Here is a 24,225-nt window from a genome sequence, read left to right as displayed (position 1 = left end):
TTAAGGCGGACTCAGTACAACCACAATCTGAAAGCACGTTTGCCCTTGTAGCTCAGCAAGAAACATTCTCCATATCCTGCCTTGTCAAAGCCAATTCAGTTTCGATTTTAAGTCAGTTTGAGGCTCACCTCTTCCTCTCCAGCATGTCATACCCACTGCTCCCAAAATCAATCAGCACACGTTAAAAACTTGAATTTTCACTGCTCTGCATGTGCTCGTGCTGGATCTAAAATATGCCAAAACCAGTATTTGATGAGCTCCAGCATGGGCTCTGTTGCCTGGGGATGTGCAGAGGAGCAGTGAGGAGGAAAGGCTCTTCAGGGACCAAAAATATGCTAATGCAGGGCTGAAGAGTTTGAGGAGTGCTACAAGAGGCATCAAAACTGTGGTTACCTCCTTGAGGCTTGGCAGGAAGCTGCCAGAGAGTGCAGACACACGATAGGGGAACAAAAAGCAAGACTTGGTGAGGATAAGGCTAAATGAATTCATTGCTCCTGCAGATGCCAGGGAAGGAGCTGGAAGGATTCCCATGCTGACACCACACTCTGCAGGGGGACAAAAACCAGCCCAACCCTCTGAGCTCGGATTGTTTCATGGAAGAATCAAGAAGTTAGGGAGTAAACAGACAAAACGAAGAGCAATGAGTCACAAGGATGTATTAGTAAGAATAAGGAAAATTGTCATCCTTAGGCAGCATTAATTCTGGACTTGGGAAAAGTCAAGGCAGCTTTGTCTTTCTGGCCTTACGGAGCCATCAGGGCTCTCCAGAGGAGTCAGTAACCATGTAGGTGAGGAAGATCTGAGCCACAACAGGTTCAGGTTACCTGGATTTCCAAAACAGTTTTGCATCATCCTTCACTGAAGGATTTTGAGGAAAGTAAGCTGCCATTAAACTTAAAATTCTGAGGGAACTAAGCTAAGAGAAGAAGGTTTTTGCTTGGGTAAGTAAGTAATAAGAAGAAAGGAATGTCCATTGACAGAGGAAGGTCCTAGGAAGTCCTGCTGGGATTTGGGCTCTTCAAAATAACCTCAAAGTATCTGGGAAAGCGAAACAGTAAAGCTTGATGATTAATTCTACCGCAACCAAAACCAGCACCCTGACCCAGTAACTCAGCAATTTACAGATAAGGGCTGACAACGAGGGCTGCAAAAAGAATATGCAGGACTGAGTGACCAGGTAATAAAATGAATCAACCGAGGAATAAAGTAGAGCTTGAAGAAGGTTTCAGGAAGAGAAGAAATTATAACTGGTATCTTTGTGCTCACTCTCATCCTTTTCCCAAGGAAGACACAAGGCCAGAAACCTGCCCAGGGGGAATCACAGGAGGCTCTGCTCACCCGTTTGACACTGGAACCCAACTTGCAGTGGTGTGTGGGCTTCCCCACCAAAGGCTTCCTCTTGGAGACAGTGTTTTTTACTTTTGCAACTCTTCTGTTTTGTAGGAGAAACTGTAACTTAGTTCCAGATGTCACATTTTTATCTCTCTCCTAGTTTTCCATGACTTTTCAAAGAAGTCTGGCAGCAATTTGAGACATTCATTAGTCAGTTATTTCTAAAGCATGTTACCAGGATAGGATTTTGAGTTGTGTAATGTCTGTGTTTTTCATATACTCCCATAGCCTACGCTTTAATCAAGAGTTATTTATTACAAGTTTTCTTTAATTCCGGTTTGCCTGCCACATTTCATTTGGGCTTTTCTTCAACAAGTCACATTCACACACACACGAATGCTCAGAAGTTCAGCCGTTTTGGAATACTTGAGTTGATTCCCATTTTTACTTATTAGCTTCTTCAGAAGCAGAAAAAAATTAAATATTCACTAAAATAGAGTGAAGGTTGAAAAAATATACTACTCAGAAAAAGTTTGTCTATTAAACCCAACCCTGGGGCCACAGAGGTGTTTGCAAATCAGGGAGTGTATAGTTAACACACGGTTTTGCTCTGGAAGGTACCTGTGAAAAGGGAACTGGTTTTGGCTCAAGCAGAGAAATGTTACATCAGTTTTAGTCTCATTGCTTTACAGATTTAAGTGATAGTGATGAAGCTCATGTCCACTTAAGAGCTGCCCCCAGAATACAAGGGTCCTCCTTGATATGATCGTCACAGAGTTCCAGTTAAAAACACTTGGGCACCAACCCTATGGCACAGGACTAGGGTTAGGAAAGAAGAGAAGAGTCATAAGCCAAATGATCTCTAAATAAAAAATAAAACAACTAAGGTCTCAGAGCGAAACAGTCAGAAGGGAACAGAAATCATATTTGCAGAATGTTAGCCTTTTTTAAAGAGTGCTTGTCCTTTACATATTCAAACCAAAAATCCCCTACCAGCGGTGCCCCAAAGCCCCAGTTCTTCCCAAATCCAGCCTTTTGTGAGCTTTAATTTTTCTACTTCAGGCAGAGCTGCAGGGACAGCCAGGGGATCACAGACAGAGATTAGCAGGATCCTCCTGCTGTAAAAAAAAAAAATGACCAATTACTACTTAAAGCTAACCTTTAAGTTCACCTGAGTTCTCCTTTACAGCCTGGCTGGGACCAGAGGCAGCAGCCTACACCCCTCAGCAGAGCTACTCCAGCAGTGGTGATGTGCTGGCTCTGGCAGCACAGCTGGGCCCAACACCTTTCCCTCTGCCCCTTCATGCTCTCTTCTTGCATCCCAGCTGGATGACTGTGTGCTGGGCCACGCTACAGCCAAGAGCCAGATCCGTGGAGGATGATTTTGACTGATTTCAATCATCCTGCTGACAGCACTGCTACACAATATTTTACCAGTGTGAGGAGAAGCAGCAAGCAAAGAATTTCTTTTGCTGTCACTGTGATAACTGAACTACGCTCCTGGCCAGGCTCTCTCTAGATGAATAGGCATCACTGCATTAACATGTTAATTTATAGATGAAAAATAACCCTACAATAGAAACTCAAGATTATTAATTTGAGAAGAAAAACTCAGAACCCAACTGTTACCCTAAAATCAATGCGTTCAAGCTTCAGTGACAGAATACAGGTCAAATCCAGTCCTAACACAGAGGTTTTATCCTAATAAACACTCTTAATAGCAGATACTGATATTTCCTTGGCTATAGTTATCTATTTTGTCAGCCTAAGGCACCAATGCCCTGAGGGAGTCTGCTTGACCTTCAGCCCAAGGACATGACCACAACACACCCTTTAATCCCGAACTCCCATCCATCTTCTCATCTGATACCTTCAGCTCACTCCCCCTCATATCTGTTCATCCTCAGCCTCATCATTGCATCCCACCTCCTCCCATCGACCTTGTTCTCCCTTATTTGTATCCCTGAACCTCACTAAATTCCCAACACTCCCAAATCCAGTGTCCTCCTCAGACCTTCACCAAGACCTACTCCTACACACATCTAAATCATCCCAACACACCAGGATGTTTAAGCCTCAAAAAGGCACTCAATTAAAACCTCATCCCTGGAAACTAAGGCTGTTCAAAAACACAAAATCCATTTTTGTGTACATGGAAAAATCCCTGGCTAAAACACCAGTAAATCTAGAAACTCAACAGCTTTAGGAAACAAAGTGGAATTGCAATGGCAAAAGCCACCAGCATCACAGATTTTAAGACAATGTTGCATCAAATCAGCTTAATTCTGAATTTGCTCAGTCTGTAGTTCGTTTCTCTTTATGATCTCAGCTGTAATTTCAAGAATTTCAGTTTCCACATCGTTTCTTTCTGACCCACTGTGCTGGGTTTACGTGGCAAGGTTTTGGCAGTGGGGGGTGCAGGGGTGGCCTCTGTGAGAAGACACCCAAAGCTGCCTCCAGGTCGGACAGAGTCAGCTCCATGATGGACTTGTGGCTGGCCAAGGCTGAGCCCTTCAACAGCACCTCTGGGATAAAACACTTAGGAAGGGGTAAAAGATGCTGTGCAGCAGCTGGGAGAGAGGAGTGGGAAGATGTGAGAGAAACAGCCCAGGTGCCAGAGCAGAGATTCCCCTGCAAAACACCATGAATCCATGTTACGCAGGTTGTGCCACTCTGACTCATGTAGAACCACAGAGGGACTGCAGCACCCTGAAGGAGCTGCAGCCCTCTGAGAGAGTCCATGGAGCAGGTTTTCTGGCAGGACCTAGGGCCCCATGGGGAACCCACACTGCTTCAGCCTGTGCCTGAAAGGCTGCACCCCATGGAAAGGATCCATTCCAGAGCAGATCCTGAAGAACTGCAGCCTGTGGAAAGGACTCACACTGCAGCTCTTGGTGAAGGACTGTCTCCCATGGGAAGAACTCCACAATGGAGCAGGGGAAGAGTGTGGAAGAAGGCTGGGTGGGTACCTGGTTCCAACCAGAATTCTGAACTCCCACTTGCTAAAACTCTCATATATTGGATTAAATGAGTCTTCACATCCCCACTTTCAAGTCACCAGTATGACCCCACAGGCACACACTCCCTCCCTTTTCTCATGATGGCAACATTAAAGGTCTCTGCTCTTCCCTCCACCCTGCAGGGATGATTCCTGTCAGTCAGGGGTGATGCTCATCTCGCAGCCTCCGGTTCTGTCTCTTTCTTCTCACCTTGCACTTCTCAGTGCCTTGCATCCCATCAAAGACAGCACCATAGGTGTTCAAACACCAGCTTTGCTGTGATCTTCACCAATCACTTTGCTTTTTCAGTGATTCCCTTCTTACTTGACCCATCACTTACTTGCTCCTGCTCCAGAAGGAAGATACACAGTAAATGCCTCCACTCATCCTTTCCAACAGCCTCTCCCAGGACCAATTCTTACCAGTAGGTTCTTGCTTCCTGGGATTTCATGACTGGTTTATGCTAAGCCAATGAGTTCCTCCACCCAGTGAGCAGTCACAGAAGGGCTGAGGTTGGAAAGGACTTCCAGAGATCATGTGGCCATCCAACACCCCTGTTCAAGCAGGGCCATGTAGAGCTGATTGCACAGAACGTGACTAGGTGGCTTTTGAACACCCTCCAAGGATAGAGACTCCACAATCTCCTAGGGCAATTTGTGCCAGCACCAAGGCTGCCTTTGCCCTTCACACCTTCAGTGTGCTCTTCCTTGCTGGTATGAGGTCCAGCTGAGCACCTCTCACTGGCTTCTCTGTTGGAATCACTTGGCTCAGGACATGATCATCACAGCTGCCCAGGAACCTCCTGGGCTGTTGACATCCTGCCATGCTGTCCCACTAACACAGATGAGGGTAGCTGATGTCCCCCATGGACCACAGTCTGTGAATGTGAGGTCTGTAGGTAGCCTCATCCACTGTTCTTTCAGGCCAGGTGGCCTGCAGCACACACCCACTACAATGTCACCCATATCTTCAATCCCAATCCAGAAGCTCTCAGCTGGCTGTTCGCCCATCCCCAGGCAGGGCTCCAGGCACTCCAGCTGCTGCCTTGCATACAGGACAACCCCTCCTTCCTTGTCTTCCTGGCCTGTCTTTCCCAAAGAGCCTGTGTCCCTCCATCACAACACTCCAGTCATGCAACACACCCCATCACTTCCCTCGATGGCAACGCAACCAGAGTCCTGAGACAGCACACAGGTCATGGAATGGTTTGGGTTGGAAGGGACTTTAAAGACCATCTTATTCCACCCCCTGCCATGGGCAGGGTCACCTTTCACTAGACCAGGTTGCTCCAGGCCTGGCCTTGAACACTTCTAGGGGTGGGGCAGCCACAACATCTCTGGTTCTCTAGTTCTTTGTGTTTATTCCCCACGGCGTGTGCATCAGCATTAGACACTTGAGAGGCAGGACTGAGCAGACCACCACCACCACCGGGGCTCTCATGGCCCTGCCTGTCACCCCCAGAGCTCTGCAATCACTTTTGATACTCTCCAGGTTGTCTGGGGCAGCACCATTGGTGACCCCATGGAAAAAGAATGCGGGAGCAGGATTCTTCCTGTTAATGCCAGCAGACACCAGCTTCCAGCCTCAGTTCCCATCCTCCCTGAGACAGCCTCTGTTCCAGTTGTTCCCTCCTCCTTGCTCTCAGACATGTCCTGGCCCCCAGTTCACATCCCTGCTCTTCTCCTCTTCCCCCAGCTGCTCCCAGTCCCCAGGGGCTGCAGGAGCACCAGGGCCATGCAGGCAGGCGTGGGTGGGGGAGGAGAGGGTGGGATTGTTGCCTCGTGGCAACAGATCACACACTGATTTAAGCAGACCATGGAGCCGCACCCCGGCTTTTCTTCCTCCCCAGCCTCTCCTCCTCCTCACCCCATGCTCTGGTGTGGCCTCAGGGTGCAGGCTCTGCTCTCCTGCCACTCATCTCTTTGTCTGTGCTCCCAGAGATCCTTGCCTGGAGCTCCGTTCCCCCAACGTGCTTTCAATCATAACATCTTCCATCCCTTTGCTTCTACAAAATCCACTGGGAAAATTTCCATATAAAACAAAATCTATCCTTGCTCGTACCTAAGGACTCCATTAATCACCCTTGGTTTGGGAGAGGGAGAAAGCAGTGTGCTTTATGGGCCAAGGGAATTTTTTGTTGATTTTCAACTCTCTTATTTTCTAAATTAAAACATGAACTTGGGGGGGGGGGGGAAGGAAGAGAAAAATAGCAAAAATACAGCTGCTGCCTTTCTTTTTTGCTGCTGGGAAATTACCAGGGCAGCATGTGGTCCTACTAGCTACTGTCAGGTTTTAGCCAATAAATAATAAAGCATTGATTTAAGAGGGGAAAGGAAGAAGAAAAAGAAAAGGCAGCAATAAAATTGCTTTTAAATAACTCCAGTGTAGGTGGTGTGTAAACAGGATACGTCATAACTCATTGAAAAATTCTTACTGGACAAAAAAAAGAGAGAAAAGAACACGTAAAAAAGTAGGGAGAACAAAACCACAAAGGTTCAGGAAAATTCAGAGGTCCTTAGTTTATATTTTGTACTTTATTTGAGTTCTTAGCTACTTCGGTGGATTTTGGGTGGCCAAGGTAAAAAAGAAAGGGGGGGGGAAAGAATTAAACATCTCTGGTTACCAGTAGATGGACAATTATGCCCAAGAGGGTCAGGAAGTACTTTGAATTCTTGCACATGTTATTGTGCACTGGTCTGTCCTTGCCCAGAAAACAAATAGGCTCCGTCTCAAAACCAGTTTGTGTCTTTTGTTCCACTACTTCTGCTGCAAACCTCTTCCAGAATTCACTCCTCTGATGATTACAGACTGTCCTCTAATTTTCAGTGTAAATCTATTTCAGTGTGTTCTTGCATCATTGCTGCCCCTAAATTTAAAAGCTCCTTTCTACAAACACCACACTAGATACAGGGCAAGAGTGGATACAGAGGACAAAAAGCACATCCAAAATACAGGCACCAGGACCTGCATGGGCTTTGTTCCCTTCCTGTAATTTGAGCCCTGAAAATGCTAAAAAAACCCTGCCCGATGCTGATGAACTGCCCAGGGCAATCCCTGAGAGTACAGGAAGTGCTTTTTTTTTGGCAGATTTAGTTTCTGATGGAAAAAAAGTGCCACTACCCTTACCTTAATCCTTTGTCTGCTTCAGTGCTGAAGGAGACCCACTCTCACTTACCAGGTCTTTGCCAAGCAAAACTCATAATGGGTTTTTCATTTCCCCACAAGAGATCATCTTTCCATTTCTCTGCTCGTTCTTCCTTCGTTTATTCCTCTCTATCCTGATAAACACAAACAGTACACTCCTCTCCATCTCAAGGGAAGCAAGAGGGAGCATTACCACAGCCCTGCCTGGTGCTGCAGGTTGACTTAAATCCCCTGCACAACTGTCACCTCGGTCATTCAGGGACTTCTCATGACCAAACATCCTGCTTTTGGTTGCTTTTCATCCCATTCATACTCAATCTTCAAGATCACCTAGGTCCTCCTGTAAAATATCCCCAATTTTCCATGACTTCTTACTTTGTTGGTTTGGTTCAGCAAATTTTTCTACACATTCAGCCTCCAAGGTCCTTAACACAAACTTTAACTGCAGAGGTACCTCAAGCCATTCCTCAGATCTCACAAGAATCTGATCCCAGTTGCAGTTATTTCCCACATTTTATCTGATTCTGCTCCAACCTCCTAATCCAACTTCTTCAGTACATCCATTGCCCACGTAGCACTCTAACAACCACCTCATTGAACATCAAGAAGATGAGGATCTACTCATTTCTCTACTCCAGAAATATGTGTGTATCAGATTAATTTGGCATAAACTACAGCTATTTAAATATCTTTTCTCCCCCCCACAAAATATCTTGCTCTAGAACACACCACCACTATATCAGACCAAACAGACCTGAAGTTACATGAAACATCTGCTATCACCTTTTGAACATCTGTATGAGCATAAAGCCTACATGCAGCACAGCTTCTGGTTTGAACAAAATCCAACCTACCAGCTATTCAAATTCCCATGCTGCTTCCTTCCTGCAGTTCAGCCATGGAAAAGCTGTACCTGGGTCCCATCGAGCACCTCAATTCACAAGCTTGCAAAAACTGCAGAACTGGCCTCACTAGTTGCCAAAAAAAGGCAAAGTCACTGTGATCCATTATGGTGACCCACTCAAAACATCCACGCAGTAAATCCAGTTCTTTCTGTTTCTGAAGTGGGTTATTCCAGTCTGTATCCTCCCTGTAAGATGCAGAGATCCCACCTCCATGTTTGGCTGGGAGGAACTGCCCTCATCCTACACATATTCTTCACCAAGGAAGCTAGGTAGGATTGCCCTGCTGTACTGTGAGCAACTGCAATCATGTACATGTTTAAAATACAACATTAAGGTCAAGCTCTCAATCATTTTTCTAAAGGTCTTTCCACTCCACCTTCTCAACCACAGCATCATCCCCCTCTCTTCCTCTCATGCTCTAAATCTTCTCCTTTCCCTGCTGTCCAGACCACATTCCTATCTTTCTTCCTTTCTGCAACACAACTGTGACCCAGCCATGTCATTCTCATTTTGGCCACACCTGGGAAAGTCATTTACCTGTTATCTGTCCTATTAAGGTGGGATTTACCCAAGACCATGCAGAAATGTAAACCCAAGTATTTCCCAAGCCACCAACTGGGACAAAGAGAAAACCCAACAATCCCCTTTTAAACAGCTCCAGGCAACATGAAAACATCAAAGTAATTCACAAAGTCATGGTAAGAAATTCCAATTAAAGTGAGAAGTCTTAAGTATCAGCACAGGATAAGTTTTCTCACAGAGCAGAGCCAGCTTAGGTTGGCTTCCCTCTCTCCAATCCAATCATTCCAGTCTTACCACAGTGTGCTTGTCCTTCAGCTTCTGGGTAACTGAAAACATCATATTGAAAAATAAGTCTCTTTCCTGCTACTTCTTTTCTCCATCAACCTTATGGGATCAGCCCTTCCTTCTTAGCAAGGTGCCACGCCAGTGCCACATAAGGTCCAAAATGGTTTTGGAATTAAAAGCACCATAACTGAGCACTTCAAAGCCTGTTCAGCTTCTCAAGTTATGGTCACGTTGGATGTGCATGTTAATAATCCAGATTTGGTGTCATTTAACAGAAGAGCTTCCAAGAACACCGATCAAAAATCCACCTGGCTTATTTTCCACAGGTCAGGGGTCTCCACCTTCTAGTACAAACCCAGGTGCTGCAGGTAAATTGCTTTTACATGTTGCCTTCAGCCAAAGACACTCTTTACATTATACATTCATCCACCCTTTCTAAGAATCCTCTGTTTTAGGGATGATCTGGTACCAAACATCTCAATAGTCACAGACTAAAAGCTTTTGGCCTGATACAGTGCGGACCTGCCCTGATACTTCTTGAAGCTCTTCAAAAGGCATAAATTAAGCCATGGTTTTACATGGAAAATATCAGTACTTCATAGTTTCTCAATGAGGCATGGCAAAGAGTTTGTGCCTGAATTCTGGGATTAAGGAGAAATTAAAAAAATATTAAAAAATTTCCAAATTATCAGAGTTACAATTTTTTGTTAGCTTTAAGAAACAATGACAATCCCTCTCCATACTGTCGTTTCAATACAGTGAGAAAGGCATCAGGTATGGAGGAAGAAATACACACTGTTTTTTGCTCAAATGCATAAAATTATGATAACCACCAGATAATTAGTCTCTTGAGATCTGGGGATGTGATTCATGCCCAAGCTTGCTTACCATTGTTAATACTATCCTACCTCTGCATCCTGACGGATCGTCCAGCCACGGCAGCCTGCTCTGGATCAAGCATCAGTACATGACTGGTGTGTACTGTGGTTTTTTATTGAGATGTACCAGTAGATAAATGAACACTTTCTCCTCTGTGGACTGGTCTTGAACCACTACTGGGAGGCACTAAAAGATGTTCATTACATCAGTGCCTTCCTCAGCAATACAGTTTCATAGTCAGAGGATCACAGAAGGGTTTGGGTTGGAAGGGACCTTGAAGATCATCCAGTTCCACCCCCCTGCAATGGACAGGGACGCCTTCCACTAGACCACATTGCTCCAAGCCCATCCCACCTGGTCTTGAACACTCTCAGGGACGGGGCAGCCACAGTTTCTCTGGGTCCCACCATCCTCACAGAGAAGGATTTCTTCCTAACATCTCATTTCTACCCCTGTCCCAAAAAACAAGAGTCCTGGTACAACTCTGGAGATGGAAACCAGAGTTTTCAACCATCTAAGAAAGTGTTTGCGAAATCAGTCACTTGATCCTCTCCTGCTCATATCAACATTCCCCTTTTTCCTGATCAAAATAAAATAGTAACCCAAGGAATTAAGTTACTTAATGGAGAGAGCCAGGGGTATCCACAGTACCACCTCAGGAGGAGGCTGGCCAGCTCCTGTTCTCCTATTCCAGGAGTTTATGATGCACATTCCAACACAGCTTTACCTATGGCCTTCCCACACCATGATTAATATCATTATTATGTTCATTTATACCTGATATGCAAAATCTTCATCTCCTCAGGCCTTGTTACCGCTGGGGGCTACACAGTGTGTTACCCACATGAGACAAGGGATGACAAGGCCATCCACACCTCCCCTGGACAGCTCAAAGAAGCAGGCATCCCTGTGAAACCACCGAATTTCACCCATCCTTTTACTCTCTCAGCCCAGTGCCACCAAACCTCTGTGTTCTGGGAGAAGGCACCAGGATGGTTTCCATCAGCTCCTGCTACAATCCAGAGGCACACAATTACAGGCATATGGGCACAAAGTGATATTTCCTTTAGAAATGTAACAGCTTTATTGAAACAGATGTTCTGGGAACAGCACGGAGCACCACCGAGCAGCCTGGAGGACAGCAGATATGGTGGAAAAGGACTCCCAGAGCAGTGCATGCATCCAGTGGAGCATTAGCATGGGAAGATCAAACAGGGAGGAGTCGGTTCCACAAGCTCAAAAGTAGCCTCTTTTTCCAATGTTTCTGTTCAGAAAAATACTGCACAAATAATCTCATATCTAGCAGAACAACTTGAAGTGAGAGGCTTAAACTCTATTCTTGGTTAAGTTACAGAATAAATTATTTGATTACAAGCTAAAAATACTTACTATCAGACATCCTTTCTCTCTTTAAGGAGCTCTTGAATTGATAATCGCACAACAGAAATAGGAAATACATTTTTAATGCCACTGATTAACATTTTAGCTCACTTTGGAGCACTCACTGTATCCCTTCTCCTGGAGGTTTTAATGCCAGACTGCTGACATTTCCTAAAAATGCATTATAGTTGAAAAATAAGTTGGGGTGTTGACAGAGAGCAGTGCTCACGGGGCTGCCTCGGGCAAGAAAACTGATTACGTGGCCACGTTGATCCCTTCTGGCCTTGCCAATTTTTATGACATCAAAACCATTCAGCCATAATCTATTTTTTTTTGTGGTTGACGAATTTAAGATAACAAAGCACCTAAATGGGACCACAGCAACCTCAATACTCCTGCAAGCCATTCAAGGAGCACAGAGAGGCTCTGGAGTGTGCAGGTGCTATGACAGCCATGGCAGACACCCGGTCATCCCCCCAGAACGTTGGCACCGAGTCCTCGTTTGTGGAGCCCTTGCCCTGGGGAGCCTGCCAGCTTTGCTGGCAGCCAGACCGACCTGGAAAGCTTTCTCCCCCATCCAAAGAGATAAGGAGAAAGGATTCCTCTGCTTCTTCCAACTTAGGGTTGGTTAATACTTAAACAGGATTGACTGTGGATTCCAAAATTAAAACCATAAACAAAGCATATGGTCTTAGTACACACTGAAGACCATCTCCTCCCCTTCATCTGGAGAATCCTAAGCTGGAGTTTTTAAGGGGATTCCAACTCTCTGCCTGTACGTACGAGGGAGGTCCACCAAGGCAGTGGAGACAAAAGCAGGGCAGCACAAGAGGAAGGCAGGAAGCCATTAACAAGGTTCTTGAACCCTCCTATCAATCATGGCACCCACTCATCCCCCTGCTACCCAAAGGACAAAAATAGCCCAAACCAGCCCTCCATCCCCCGTGTCACAGGGCTCGGCTCTCGGACAGGCCTGTCCCAACACACACCCGACCACACTGCAGCAACAGCACCCGATGTGCAAAGCATTACACGGAAGGTTCTGGCACAAGTTCCAGGAAAGGCAACATTAAACTGTGTCAGATCTCCTCCAGCCATGCTTAGAGCACAAAAACCTGTTTCAGATAATGCTCCACTGATCCTCCCCTAGAGCACTTGTGCACACCTCATCCAAAAGATCTTTGATCTCCAGCAGCTTCCTTTGATACTCGAGGATCTCCAGTCTCCTTACTATGCTCTTTTTACTAGCAAAGGGTAAAAAGAGGGCAAGCAAGCAACACTAAGTGCCTCTTCACACTCACACCTCTGGGCTCATGTGCATCCCAAATCCTCCCCACAAGCACTTTTTTAGGCAAAGTGACTCATTTGCCACCACCATGCCTATTTTTTTCCCCTTGAGGACAATCTTTTTAAACTCAGAGAGATTTAACTAACAACATTAAAATGATGACTTACCAGTCTCTCATTATCTTCTGAGGTTCTCTGGTAATGAGCTGCTAAAGAAGCATAATCCTGCTCCTGCTTGTTACACTCCAAACACTTAAGTCCATGACGGATTAGCCTCTGTGGGTCCGGGTAGAGAGGCAAGGCTGGCTGAGTGTTCACAGAAATCCCCACCCCACCTCCTGAAGCAGCACTGGACTTGGGTGGAGGAGAGGATGAGTGCAAAGTCTGAGGAGCCGGAGAGGCTGAAGAGCTTGCAGGAGAAAGTGAAAACATTTGGTCTATGGAAATTGGTTTCATGAGCAGCTGAGAACACTGCATGATAAATCCTTTGCTCTTGTGATCTCGTGCATGTTTAAGCAAGCTACACTTATTAAAAAAAAGGAGCATAGTTGAACACTGTGTGCACATGACTTCAATGTGAACGCTTCGCCTACTATAGTGTTGAGTCAGGCTTTTCTCTAAGGCAAACGAGTCCCCACATTCCAGGCAACAATACCCAGAGGCAGGTAAATTAATACTGGTGTCAGGTGGAGGGCTGAGGTTGGGAGTATATATGGGCACCGGGTTGGCACTGTGCAGCACTTTGTGGAATGCCTCCATGACAACGGGAGCAGCTTTCTTGACTTGGTGCACCAGCGGCACCGACATCTGTGTCACCTGAGGCTGGTTCCGCCTCTGCGCCGACGACTTTGCCGTAACAGAAGCAGCAACACTGTGGGGGACCAAGTTGAGATTTGCCAAGTGCACAGCTTTGGGAAGAAGGCCGGAGGAGGTGGTGGCACTGGACGGCTGCGTCACCGTACCCTGCTGCTGCCTCTTGACACCCACTTTTATGGCACCGCTGCCGCAGTTTGGCAGTGGAGATAAGGACACGGTACACGTGCTGTTTGCAATATCCATCCTTATACTGTCTGAGTAAGGACTTATGTTCGACAGCTGGATAGCCACAGCAGCCCCATTTTTGGTTGAATTCCTGCCAGCCTCACTTTCCATAGCTGCACTAGTGTCAGGGGATGGGAAAGATTTGATAAACTCTTCAGCAGAGGAGGTTTCCGCAGGTGACTCTTCTGAAGATTTGCCCAACTCATCGTTTTCTGGCAAAATTCTCGTTACAGTCCTTTTAATTTCACCAGAGGATGTCTTGATAGTCTTTATTCTAACTTTGGGAATAGCTGGCGGAGAGCCAGCTGCCATGGAAGGAGAGCCTTTCCCACTGCTGTCACTGCATACACTACGAGGACTCTCAGGCTGCTTGCTGGCCTTCCTGACCGCCTCCAAGGGGCTTCGGGGACTCTTTGGTGACTTGGGCATTTTTGGACTTCCCTTTGTCCCGTCTTTAAAAGGACCAGGTTCCTTGGTAAGATTTGGCTGATCACCTTTTGGAATACATGCAACCTTTTTGGCCTGAAGAGCTACTAATGCTGCCACACAGGATGACAATTTGGAATGAGTTGGCTTTAACCTCTGCCGAGGTGGGACTGACGAAGACACGTTCAGCTCGGGCACAGACCCCTTACTGTCTCCTAAATTATTGCGAGGGAGGTCTCCAAACACCAAGCCTTCTCCAAGAAAGCTGTTGCTATCTACCAAGTCCTTGCTTGACTCCACAAACCTCTCTGCTGCTTTGTCCTGCTCTCTCCTGCTCATTTCCAGCCTATTCTCTGGCTGGCAATGGATTTCCATCTTCTGTTCCTTTTTACAGTACTGATCAAACATGCTTAATTCAGGCTCTGGCACCTTCCTAAGATGATCCAGGACTGAAGCTCCTGTCGGTATATACATTGAAGGCGGTGGAAAATAGGGAGTTTGGGCATGTTTGGGTTTATCCCCAATACTGTTTTCTCTGAATGCATCCTCCGGTTCAGGGCTGGAAATGGGGCTAAACTGACTAAATGTTGGCAAAGGCTCTGACTTGGACTGGTCCAGTTTATCAGAGTAACCTCTGGAGCTGTCACCATTAATAAAAGTTGACTCAAACTTGCCATAATTATGGACTAAAGCATGAGCCTCTGCTGGCAGATCAGACCCACGGAACCCGTTGTGTAACAGACCGGTTCCGAGGTGATTCCCCTCCTTTTCTGCCTCAAAGGACTCCTGGCGACTTGTGTTCTTCACGATCACACTCACAACAGGCGCATCAGAGGGAGGCAGAGAGTGGGACAAGGAAACGTTCTCATCGATGCACATTCCCGACGACTTCAGGTGATTCTCACTCTCCTCCCCAGCTGATGGGATGGTCTCCTTGGCATCCAGGCTAGTCGGGTCGGGGATGTCAAAAGCAGCCAAGAGGTCATCAAAGTCAGGGGTTTTCATGTCCCCCATGATGAAAGCTACAATTAAAAGCACAAGAAATACTTTGTAAGGTACATTTCCCCCCTGGACAAACTTTGTAAGACTCATTTGCATCAACATTTGTGACAAAAACCACAGCTGCCCAAAGGCCAGTTATGGGCAGAGCTGTTCCCAAGCAGCATGGTAGGAGACAGCATCCCCTTCTCCTGGGATCCCCAGCAGCAGAGCTGGTACAAGCATGACCTTTTACAAGACACCAAGCTCATGCAGGGGACATCTTTTCAACCTGTCAGGTGCATCACTACTCCAAAACCAGCTGCTGTCATGAGCCTCAACAGAAAAGGTTCTGAATTACATTAGTACAGGGGTTTTTGTTGTTCGTTTGGGGTTTCTGTAGAGCTAATTGCTGCAGATCTCTCAACAGATTCTCACATCTGAAGAACTCAGTTGTCCTTCAAGGAAGGAAGGCAGGAGCAAACAGGTGCCCCAAGAGAAACAGGTCTGAAAAGTGAGATGACTCCTACTCCGAGCAATTTAAATAATAGAAGTCTTCAGTAAATATTTCAATACTGCAGGTCCAAGTAGGGTTATTTGAAACAGAGGCAATCCTTAATTAGGTAACCATGTGAGGCAAAACTGCCCAAAGACAGAATAAAGGACTGTATCCAAATCATCACAAAAAATGGTGTTCCCAGCCAGCAATCTCTTCCTAAGCCCTCCAGAAGGGAAGTGGGGACTTGGACACTCAACACCGTGACCTACTACAGCAATAATCAGCTCTGATGAGATGCATAATGAAAACTGACAGCACAGTCACTCGAACATTTGTGTTCACTAATGTCAGGGATACTGTTTTTCCCCTGTTAAATCAAAACATTTTCAAGTTGGTGCAATACAGAGACTTCCCATTCATTTAACATGTTTTCCATTTAAAGCCCAAATGTATGTGCACTGATGTATGCTGTATGTAGGGGAGGGGAAAAAAAACCCTGAAGAGTGTCAACAAAACTATCAGGGCACCAGTTCCTGCTTGGCAAGGAGCACCCACAGGCAAGGTAAGTCCTGCCACGCTCACTTGACTTGGGCTGCAACAGCTGCCAAAGCCAGCGGCAAGAGAGGGAGACAGAGAGGGTGGCAGGATTCCAGGAGAAGGGGGAAGAGCTGGGAGCAGAGGTGCAGGCAGAGAGAAGGATCGTGGGACAAGACAGAGGAAGAGAGAGAAGCTGTGTGATGCCTTCCCAAAAGGCCCCTGATTTAAGGCTGCTCTCATTATTTACAGTTGGGTTTAAAAGTTCATCAAGCGTCACATTCAAACCAAACAAAGCTCAACCCTTCTGGTCAGGCTGCTGGAATGGGGAACAACTCTCCAGCCAGGAGAAATCACTTCAGCCTGGAGCACAAGGACACAGTGGTCTTTGAGCCTTAGCTCAGCCATGCCTCCAGACAAGTCCCAGAGGTGCTGCTTTGGTTAATCTACTGCAAAACACTCTATGGAGATTTACTTGGCTTAAGAGTGGCTTGCTGTATCTGAGCTTAAACTCTTTCTTAAATTAAACCACAAATATGAATGTCCACAGAGGGCTGTGCAGGAATTTACAATCACATCCCTCAAGGAAGCGCAGCTGGGTGTGACATCCCTGGAAGCCCAGATTATCCATACGCTCCACATCCCCAGCACTCGATAAGGACTTTGGGAACATCACAGATTACTGCAGTTGGCAAAGGCATGGACCTGAAACTTCCCCTTCCTTTGGGTGGGAAATCTTGTGCCAGCTGGGAGAGAGCTAGGCACCATGCAGCTCCCAAAATTTCTGGCACACAAATCCTTCTGCAAGGAAGACACTTCATCCTTAACCTGGCACGCTTGAGTTCTATACAGAGATAAATGAGCCTGCCAATCACTCCTGACTTTCCCCTTCCCACTCTGGAACACCTCTCCGCCTCTTCAGGCGAGGGTGTTTTAAAATCCGAGACAAAATAAAACCCAGGTATCTGCAGCATCCCAAAATACCCTTTCCTTGGAAGAAAACTTGCATTTTCAGAAGCTTTGTGTACATCTTTGAGTTCTGTAAAAGGCCAATTTACTCTCTTTGCTACCATGAGAGCACAAGTCTCTACTCAAGTATTTCTCCAAAAAATTGCATCTTAAACTTGTCATACACAAAGCTACAATTTCTCAAAATAAAGCAAAATTTGAACCAGATTTTAGAAAACGTGCATCTTATCAATAGAAGTGATTTTTAAATGACATAAATGGTGTTAAGTAAAAATTTTAAATTTATCTCTGTTCACAGACAACAAACAGAAAAAGGATATTAAAGGAAATTATGTAAACTAGCTTGTGAGGAAAGCTGAAAGTAAAGGCCTTTGTCCTTACTCCATCCTTCTTGTGCAAAGGACTTAAACCCCAAGCTTGGAATCTAATGAAAACATGGAGGTTGAGATTGGCAAAGCAGTAGAAGAGGTGAATAAAATGAGCAAAGAAGGACTTATGGAGTAGAACACGTGTATTTCAATGTGCAAATCCAACCTCACTACAGCACCTTTCTCCACAGCTAAGGAAACCTAGAAGGCTCCAAGCCATGCAAAAAAACTCTAGGAAAGGATGTGAAACCCTAAGGCCTTGTATCATGGATCAGCTTGCAAGTCGGGGAGAGGCACCACAGGACCCGCATCCCACAAACCCCATACAAACCTTTAGCTAGCAGTGCTATTCCCAGGGACTTTTGGAGACTGGAAGCAGATGCTCTGCAGCTCCCAAACCAGTGTGTACCATACTGTTCAGGGAGGAGGTTTGAGATTGCCACCTAGTAGGAAAGCATGAAAACCCAATTACACCAAGGAAAGTAATCACAGAACGGCTTGGGTTGGAAGGGACCTTGAAGACCATCTAGCTCCAACCGCCCTGCTATGGAGGATTATTTATCATGAACATTATCACTAATAAATATTGATAATTCTCCAAAACAGCAGTGTACAAAGGAAAACATTGCCAAGGACTGCTCACACGGGGCTGGTGTCTCCGGGAGGGGATGCAGGGACTGCCTGCCACGGGAATCCCTTGGGAAGGCAGGGATAGCAGGAGCCGGGGAGCGCGGGGAGGGCAGGGGAAGGGGGCACCGGCCGCGCAGGGGCTGTCAGGGCTGCAGGGAGGGGACGGGCACGGGGCAGCCGCAGTGGGCCAGGGGGGTCAAACCGGACAGGGGCTTGCTCTAGTTGCAGGCGGACCCGGGGCTGGAACACCCGTCAAAGTTTCAGGGTCCAGCGGCGGCTCTCGGTGCGAGGCGAGGCCGCGGGGGGCGCGCGCGCGGCCCGTTGGCACTCCCCGGCCACCGGCCCCGGCCCACGCCGTCCCCACCCGAGACAAAGGCTCGGCCCCGCCGCCCCCCCGCAGCTGACAGCCCGGCCCGGCCCGGCCCGGCCCCGCCGCCCACGTGGGCCGCCCGCCCAACTTAGTTTGTGCCGGCGCCGCCGCCGCGGCCGTCGCTGGGCGCCGCGACACCGAGACGGGGCCGGGGGAAGGCGCGGCCCCCGCGCCGGAAGAGCCGGTGGTGGGCGCGCAGGGCTCGGTGCGCCGGCGGCGGGGCCGCACGCCCTGCCCGCGGGCGGCAGCACCGCCCGCCGCGGGGGCCGGCGGGAGGGAGGGAGGGCGGAGGCAGCGGCAGGGGCGCCGCGCAGGCCGGGCCGGGGGGCGGGCAGATCACCACGCAGGCGGCTCCTCCGGGCCCGCCGGGCCGCGCGGCCTCACCCGTACGGGCACCACGGCCGCAACATTGGCGCGCGGCGGCGGCGGGCGAGGCCGGGGCGGAGCGGGGCGGGCTGGGCACGCGGAACCGCGCCCGCCGTCCTTCCCTTCCGTTCCCTTTCCCTTCCCTTCCCTCCCTTCCTTCCCTTCCTCCCTTCCCTTGCCCTTTCCCTTCCCTTCCCTTCCACTTCCCTTCCCTTCCCTTTCCCTTTCCCTTCCCTTCCCTTCCTTCCTTCCCTTCCCTTCCCTTCCCCGCCGGCCACAGGCCCCGCCGGCCCCGAACCCCCCCACCGCCTCCCACGCCTCAGGGAGGCTCCTGACCAGAGCGCCCCGGGGCCCGGCCCGGCCCCCTCATGCCGCCGGGCCCCGCGCTCCCGCTTTTCTGAGGTTTCCTCACCCAAAACCTGCCCCGAGAACGGCTCAGTCACCGCTCTCTGTCTTAAACTCCTTCGTCATTGTGTCCCTGGTGCGGTTTGCCCGCAGTGACACTGGTTGACCCGTGTCCCAGAGCGAGGATACGGGGAGCTCCAGCCTCACCCCGATCCCTGCGGAGCCAGTAACCCCTGGGGCCGTTTCCAAACACAGCACGGACAGGGAGATGTCTGGGATCAGTCAGCGAGGGTTACAAAGGGCTTCCATCCTTGATAACCTGATGCCTTCTGCATCGAAATTACTAAAACAGTAGATTTAGATTAGAGATTACAGAGAAATTCTTCCCTGTGAGGGTGGTGAGGCCCTGGCATAGGTTGCTCATAGAAGCTGTGGCTGCCCCAACCCTGGAGTGTCCAAGGCCAGGTTGGATGGGGCTTGGAGCAACCTGGTCTGGTGGAAGGTGTCCCGGCTCATGGCAAGGGGTGGAATGAGATGAGCTTTGAGTTCCCTTCCAACTCAAACCATTCTATGATTCTATGACAAGCTTGGGGAATGAGAGAGAGAATGTTTATCCTCCAACTGTGTCCCCTTTTGGGGAGAGACATGGACATACTGAGTCCAGCAAAGAGCCAAGAGGATGATAAAGGTGCTGATGATGAAGGAGCTGAAGCATCTCTTGTATGAATAAAGGCTGAGCGAGCTTGGACTGTTCATCCTGGACTAGAGCAGGCTCAAAAAGGGGGTCATCCATATCTATTAGAACCTGCAAGGAGGGTGCAGAGAGGATGGAGCCAGGCTCTTTCCAGTGGTGCCCAGAGACAGGACTGGAGCCCACCCACTGATACACATGAGGAAACACTTTTCCCCTGTGAGGGTGACCAAGCACTGGCACAGGTTGCCCAGGAAGGCTGTGGAGTCTTCATCCTTGGAGACGTTCAAAAGCAGTCTGGATTTTCTGAGCAACCAGCTTTAGGTGGCCCTGCTTGAGGCTGGACCAAATGACCTCAGAAGGTCTCTTCCAACCTCAACTACTCTGAGAGGATTTGAAGCATTTTGTATCCAGGTGTGAATATGTCACTCTCCCATCGTAATAAATAAACAAACAGTATTTCTTGAGGTTTTCTTTCCTGTGTCCTGGCATTTTAACCACCTACCCCTGCTACTGGGTGTACAGAATTGCTCAACTATTTCTCATCTGGTTAAATACTTATTCTTTTATTTGTCATCAATCCCATGGGCAAAAAAATTTCTTTTTTTCTAACTGACACATTGTAGCTTCACATCTTTGATTTCTGAATCAGTGTCATCACCCTTCTCCTTTTGGAGGCGATAGCCAGTTTCTCCAAACCAGCAAAAGCACAAAGGGAGTCACAAAAAGGAAACATTTTCAATATTGCAACTGTTAACCTGTAATTTTAGCACATCTCTGTGAAAAGCTCTAAGTTGTATCTAGTAAGACAGCTGACATTTGTTACACAACTACTAAGAGCTGTCACAGTCCTGAACAAGTTGTGGCTTGCAGGAAAGCTGTGGTAATTTGAAGGATTGTGCTAATTAAGAAATATAATGCTAGTGGGAATTTAGCTCCATCCCAGATGGCCAAGGAGGAGAGGCAGCCCTGGAGTGGCTGGGTCCCTTTCTCAAGACAGCAGAGACACAAAATGCACTGAGGAGAGTCTATATCCTTCTGCATCATCTAAAAATCAATTCCTTTTCTTATTTTTAGTTGAATGTGGTGACTCGACAAATCTGGAAATAAAAAACCTTCCTTTTTTTTTTTTTTTAGGTTTAAATTTGTCCCTTTAGGCTTGTTTTGTAAATGTTGTGGAATCCCCATCCCTGGAATTATTCCAAGCCAGGCTGGAGGGGGCTTGGAGCAACCTGGTCTAGTGGAAGGTGGCCAGGGGGGTGGAATGAGATGGGTTTTAAGGTCCTTTCTAACCTAAAGCACTGTGTGATTCTGTGCTTTGATGTGGAAGGGACAAAAGATGTGGGTCTAAGGAACTGATGTCTAGAGCAGCCTCCTGGAGCTGGAGCAGCGTCAGCAGGACCCCCTGTGCCCTGGTGGCACCTCGGAGAGGGAAACCCTTGGATGAAATACTCTCCATGCCCAGCTGCATCTGAGACCTTCACTTTTAATTCTTAATCTGCTTGGGGTTGTTGGTGCTTGCTTTTTGGCTGAGGGAAAATAGTTCTTCCCAGGTGCTGGCTGTGTCGGAGGGTGTCTGTAGGCAGGCGGGCTGGCAAGGACGGTGAGACCCATTTTATTTACAATACAAACATCACTGAGCCCTCATGCCCAGGCAACTGTCAGTTTTCACATCAGCAATTCAGTTGCTTCTGTCAGAGGCCAGTGTTAGAGGGAGCTACCTTGAACTGGTTGCAAAACTTGTGTGTTACAAAACTATAATTAATGTTTCAGAAACTCCAGGGAAGGTTTATTACTGGCAGGGTGAGAATGAATCCCCAGACACAAACATTCCTCTAACATAACAGCATAGCCTTCAGCATTATCTAAACACACACAAAAAAGCCATGCAACTTAAACCCAGGTAATTAATTACACAGATGTCTTCTATATACATTTAAAACCATTTACACCTATTGCTTTGACTGTCTAGTCTCCCTCACTCCCAGGGCATGCCTTCTGCATTGCCCTAAACTGATTTTTCTGCCTCTTTTTCCTTATTGACACAAATATGGATGAGCTGATGCAACTCTTCATTGAAGATCCCTCTGTACTGATCCACCATGAACATGTAAAAACTTGCCTCTACTCCAAATTCATGCTCAAGACAGCTTGTACTGGTCATGGTACTCTCTTGCAACCACGGAGCCCTGACCTCAAATTCCTGAGTCAAACTGAAGGGAACAAAGCTGTGTATCCTAGCAAATTTGGGAACAGGAATAAGAACACTAATGTGGCAAAATCCTATTGGAGAAGAACTACTTCATGCCCCACTATGCTTCTAAATCCCACTTGTTGGAATTTGTTGGATTCCCAGGTGGAGACGTGATGAGATAGGCTGATTTCTTGCAGGGAGGTTGCAGTCAAACCCTGCTGAAGCGCCAAGGATGCACGTTGCCCATATCACTAGCGCAATACCAAACCTGTTCTACTGCTCGACTGGAAAACTGGGAAAATAACTTCCAGACAGCCAGTTTTCTTCACCCATGAGAACTGCAGGCTCTGGTGCAGTACGGACACGCTCCAAGGTCTGGGCAAGCAAGGACCCTTTGCGCAATCCTCTGCGCCCCTGGGCTCTGCGTTGCTTTGCCTGAGTAGTGGTGACGCTTGTGAGGCGCTACATGACTGCTGAACATGAGCAGGGTTCACACTGCTAAACAGGAGCAGGATTCACAGTGCCCCTCTTCTTCTCCAGCTACCTCCAAATGGACTCACTCCCATGCTCCAGGCTATGGCAAGAGGACTTTTCCTTCTCCAGCTGCCTCCAAATGGACTCACTCCCATGCTCCAGGCTACGGCAAGAGGACTTTATCAAGATGCTCTCCTGTTTCATGTGGCTGCAGCCTCGGGCCTGCGGTGGCCAGGGCAACTATGGTTTCCCCATGCATTTCCCAGGGTGGCAAGGCTGCCTTCAGCTGTTCTTGCCTTTGTGCCTTCAGTTGCCCCATGTGGTGGCAGTGGGACAACTCTGTGAACTGGAGATGGCTGATCCAGGCTTGTAAACCTCTTCAGGGAAGAAATTAAACTTTGAATCATCCCTCATCATAGAATCATATAATCTTTTAGGCTGGAAAAGCCCTCTACAACCTTTGAGTCCAACCATTAACACAGCACTGCAGTGTTCACCACTAACCCACATTCCCAAGTGCCACATGTACACATCTTTTAAATCCCTTCAGGGATGGTGACTCCACAACTGCCCTGGGCACCCTGTTCCAATGCCTGACCATCCTTTCCATGAAGATATTTTCCCTAATATCCCACCTAAACCTCCCCTGACACAACTTGAGGCCACTTCCTCTCATCCTGTCCCTTGTTCCCTGGGAGCAGAGCCCGACCCCCACCTGGCTCCACCCTCCTGTCAGGAAGTTGCAGAGTGGGAAGGTCCCCTTGAGCCTCCTTTTCTCCAGGCTGAGCCCCCCAAGGTCCCTCCCCTGCTCCTCATCAGACTTGTGCTCCAGCCCCTTCCCCAGCTGAAGTGCCTTCCCTTCCCTTCTCTGAACATGCTCCAGCCCCTCAATGTCTTTCTTGTCGTGAGGGGCCCAAAAGTGACCCCAGGATTTGAGTTCAGTTTAGACATAGTCCCACAAATGTTTGTGTGGGTAAAAGTGAAGACTGTTGGCTCCCAGGTGGGATCCAGCCAGAGGAAGAACTGCTGGGGCAGGGAGACCAGTGGCATCGAACCACATATGCCATGTTGCTCCTGGAAACTCCCCTGAACTTTGCTAGAAAGTTTAACCAAAGCTTGAGAAAACTGCAAGAAGAGTTAATTCTGTGAGGGTTCTCTGTCTTAAATTGCAGGTAGCACCCTCCAAGCAATATCAGTGCAGTTTTATCTTGAAAAGCCTCCCCAAGAAAGCTTGAAAGAATGCTTTGCATGCTCACAAAAACAGAGATATAGGACTGCAGGTGGTGGCCAAGGTGTGTGGTGCAGGCATAGCTAAGGGGTGAGAGATATTTATCCTAACAGGAGGAACAGGCAGCCAACACGACCATGTCTGAAGTAAGGTAGGAAACACAACCATGTCTGAAGTGAGGTAAGGTAGGAAAGAAGAGATGAGTAGGTGAAATTGTTCTGCATGCAAATTATCTCCCAGAGCACTAGAGGCATTTAGGAGAATGTATGGATATATTTCCAGGTGTCAAACAAGGATTAAGGGCAATGTAGCCCTAAAACAAGATGTAGGACTGAAAAGTAAGGATAAAATAGGTCAGAAGTGAGGGCTTATGGTGCAC

At 47.8% G+C, this 24,225-nt stretch overlaps 1 protein-coding gene across 3 annotated transcripts in view; it reads right to left on the bottom strand.

Moving 5' to 3' along the window:
- Window positions 1–19,476, bottom strand: part of ZNF592 (zinc finger protein 592) — a 37,078-nt gene extending 17,602 nt beyond the window's left edge. Inside the window, exons 1-3 of one of the 3 annotated variants that reach the window (XM_018069847.3) lie at window positions 19,327–19,476; window positions 17,880–17,991; window positions 12,902–15,222 (exon numbers count right to left, since the gene is read on the bottom strand). In XM_018069847.3, coding sequence (XP_017925336.1) covers window positions 12,902–15,214 — 2,313 coding nt within the window. In that variant the 5' untranslated portion in view covers window positions 15,215–15,222; window positions 17,880–17,991; window positions 19,327–19,476. Of the gene's footprint in view, window positions 1–12,901; window positions 15,223–17,879; window positions 17,993–18,191; window positions 18,345–18,888; window positions 18,941–19,326 lie in introns of those variants that run through there. The other 2 variants (XM_029958728.1, XM_018069848.2) reach the window with 2 other exon arrangements.
- Window positions 19,477–24,225: the final 4,749 nt, after the last annotated feature.

The sequence above is a fragment of the Manacus vitellinus genome, unplaced genomic scaffold, assembly GCF_001715985.3.
Source record: "Manacus vitellinus isolate BGI_N305 unplaced genomic scaffold, ASM171598v3 scaffold_16_pilon, whole genome shotgun sequence".
Lineage (NCBI taxonomy): Eukaryota > Metazoa > Chordata > Aves > Passeriformes > Pipridae > Manacus > Manacus vitellinus.
Note: the sequence above shows the minus strand (reverse complement) of the source record. Positions and strands in the feature narration are given on the sequence as shown.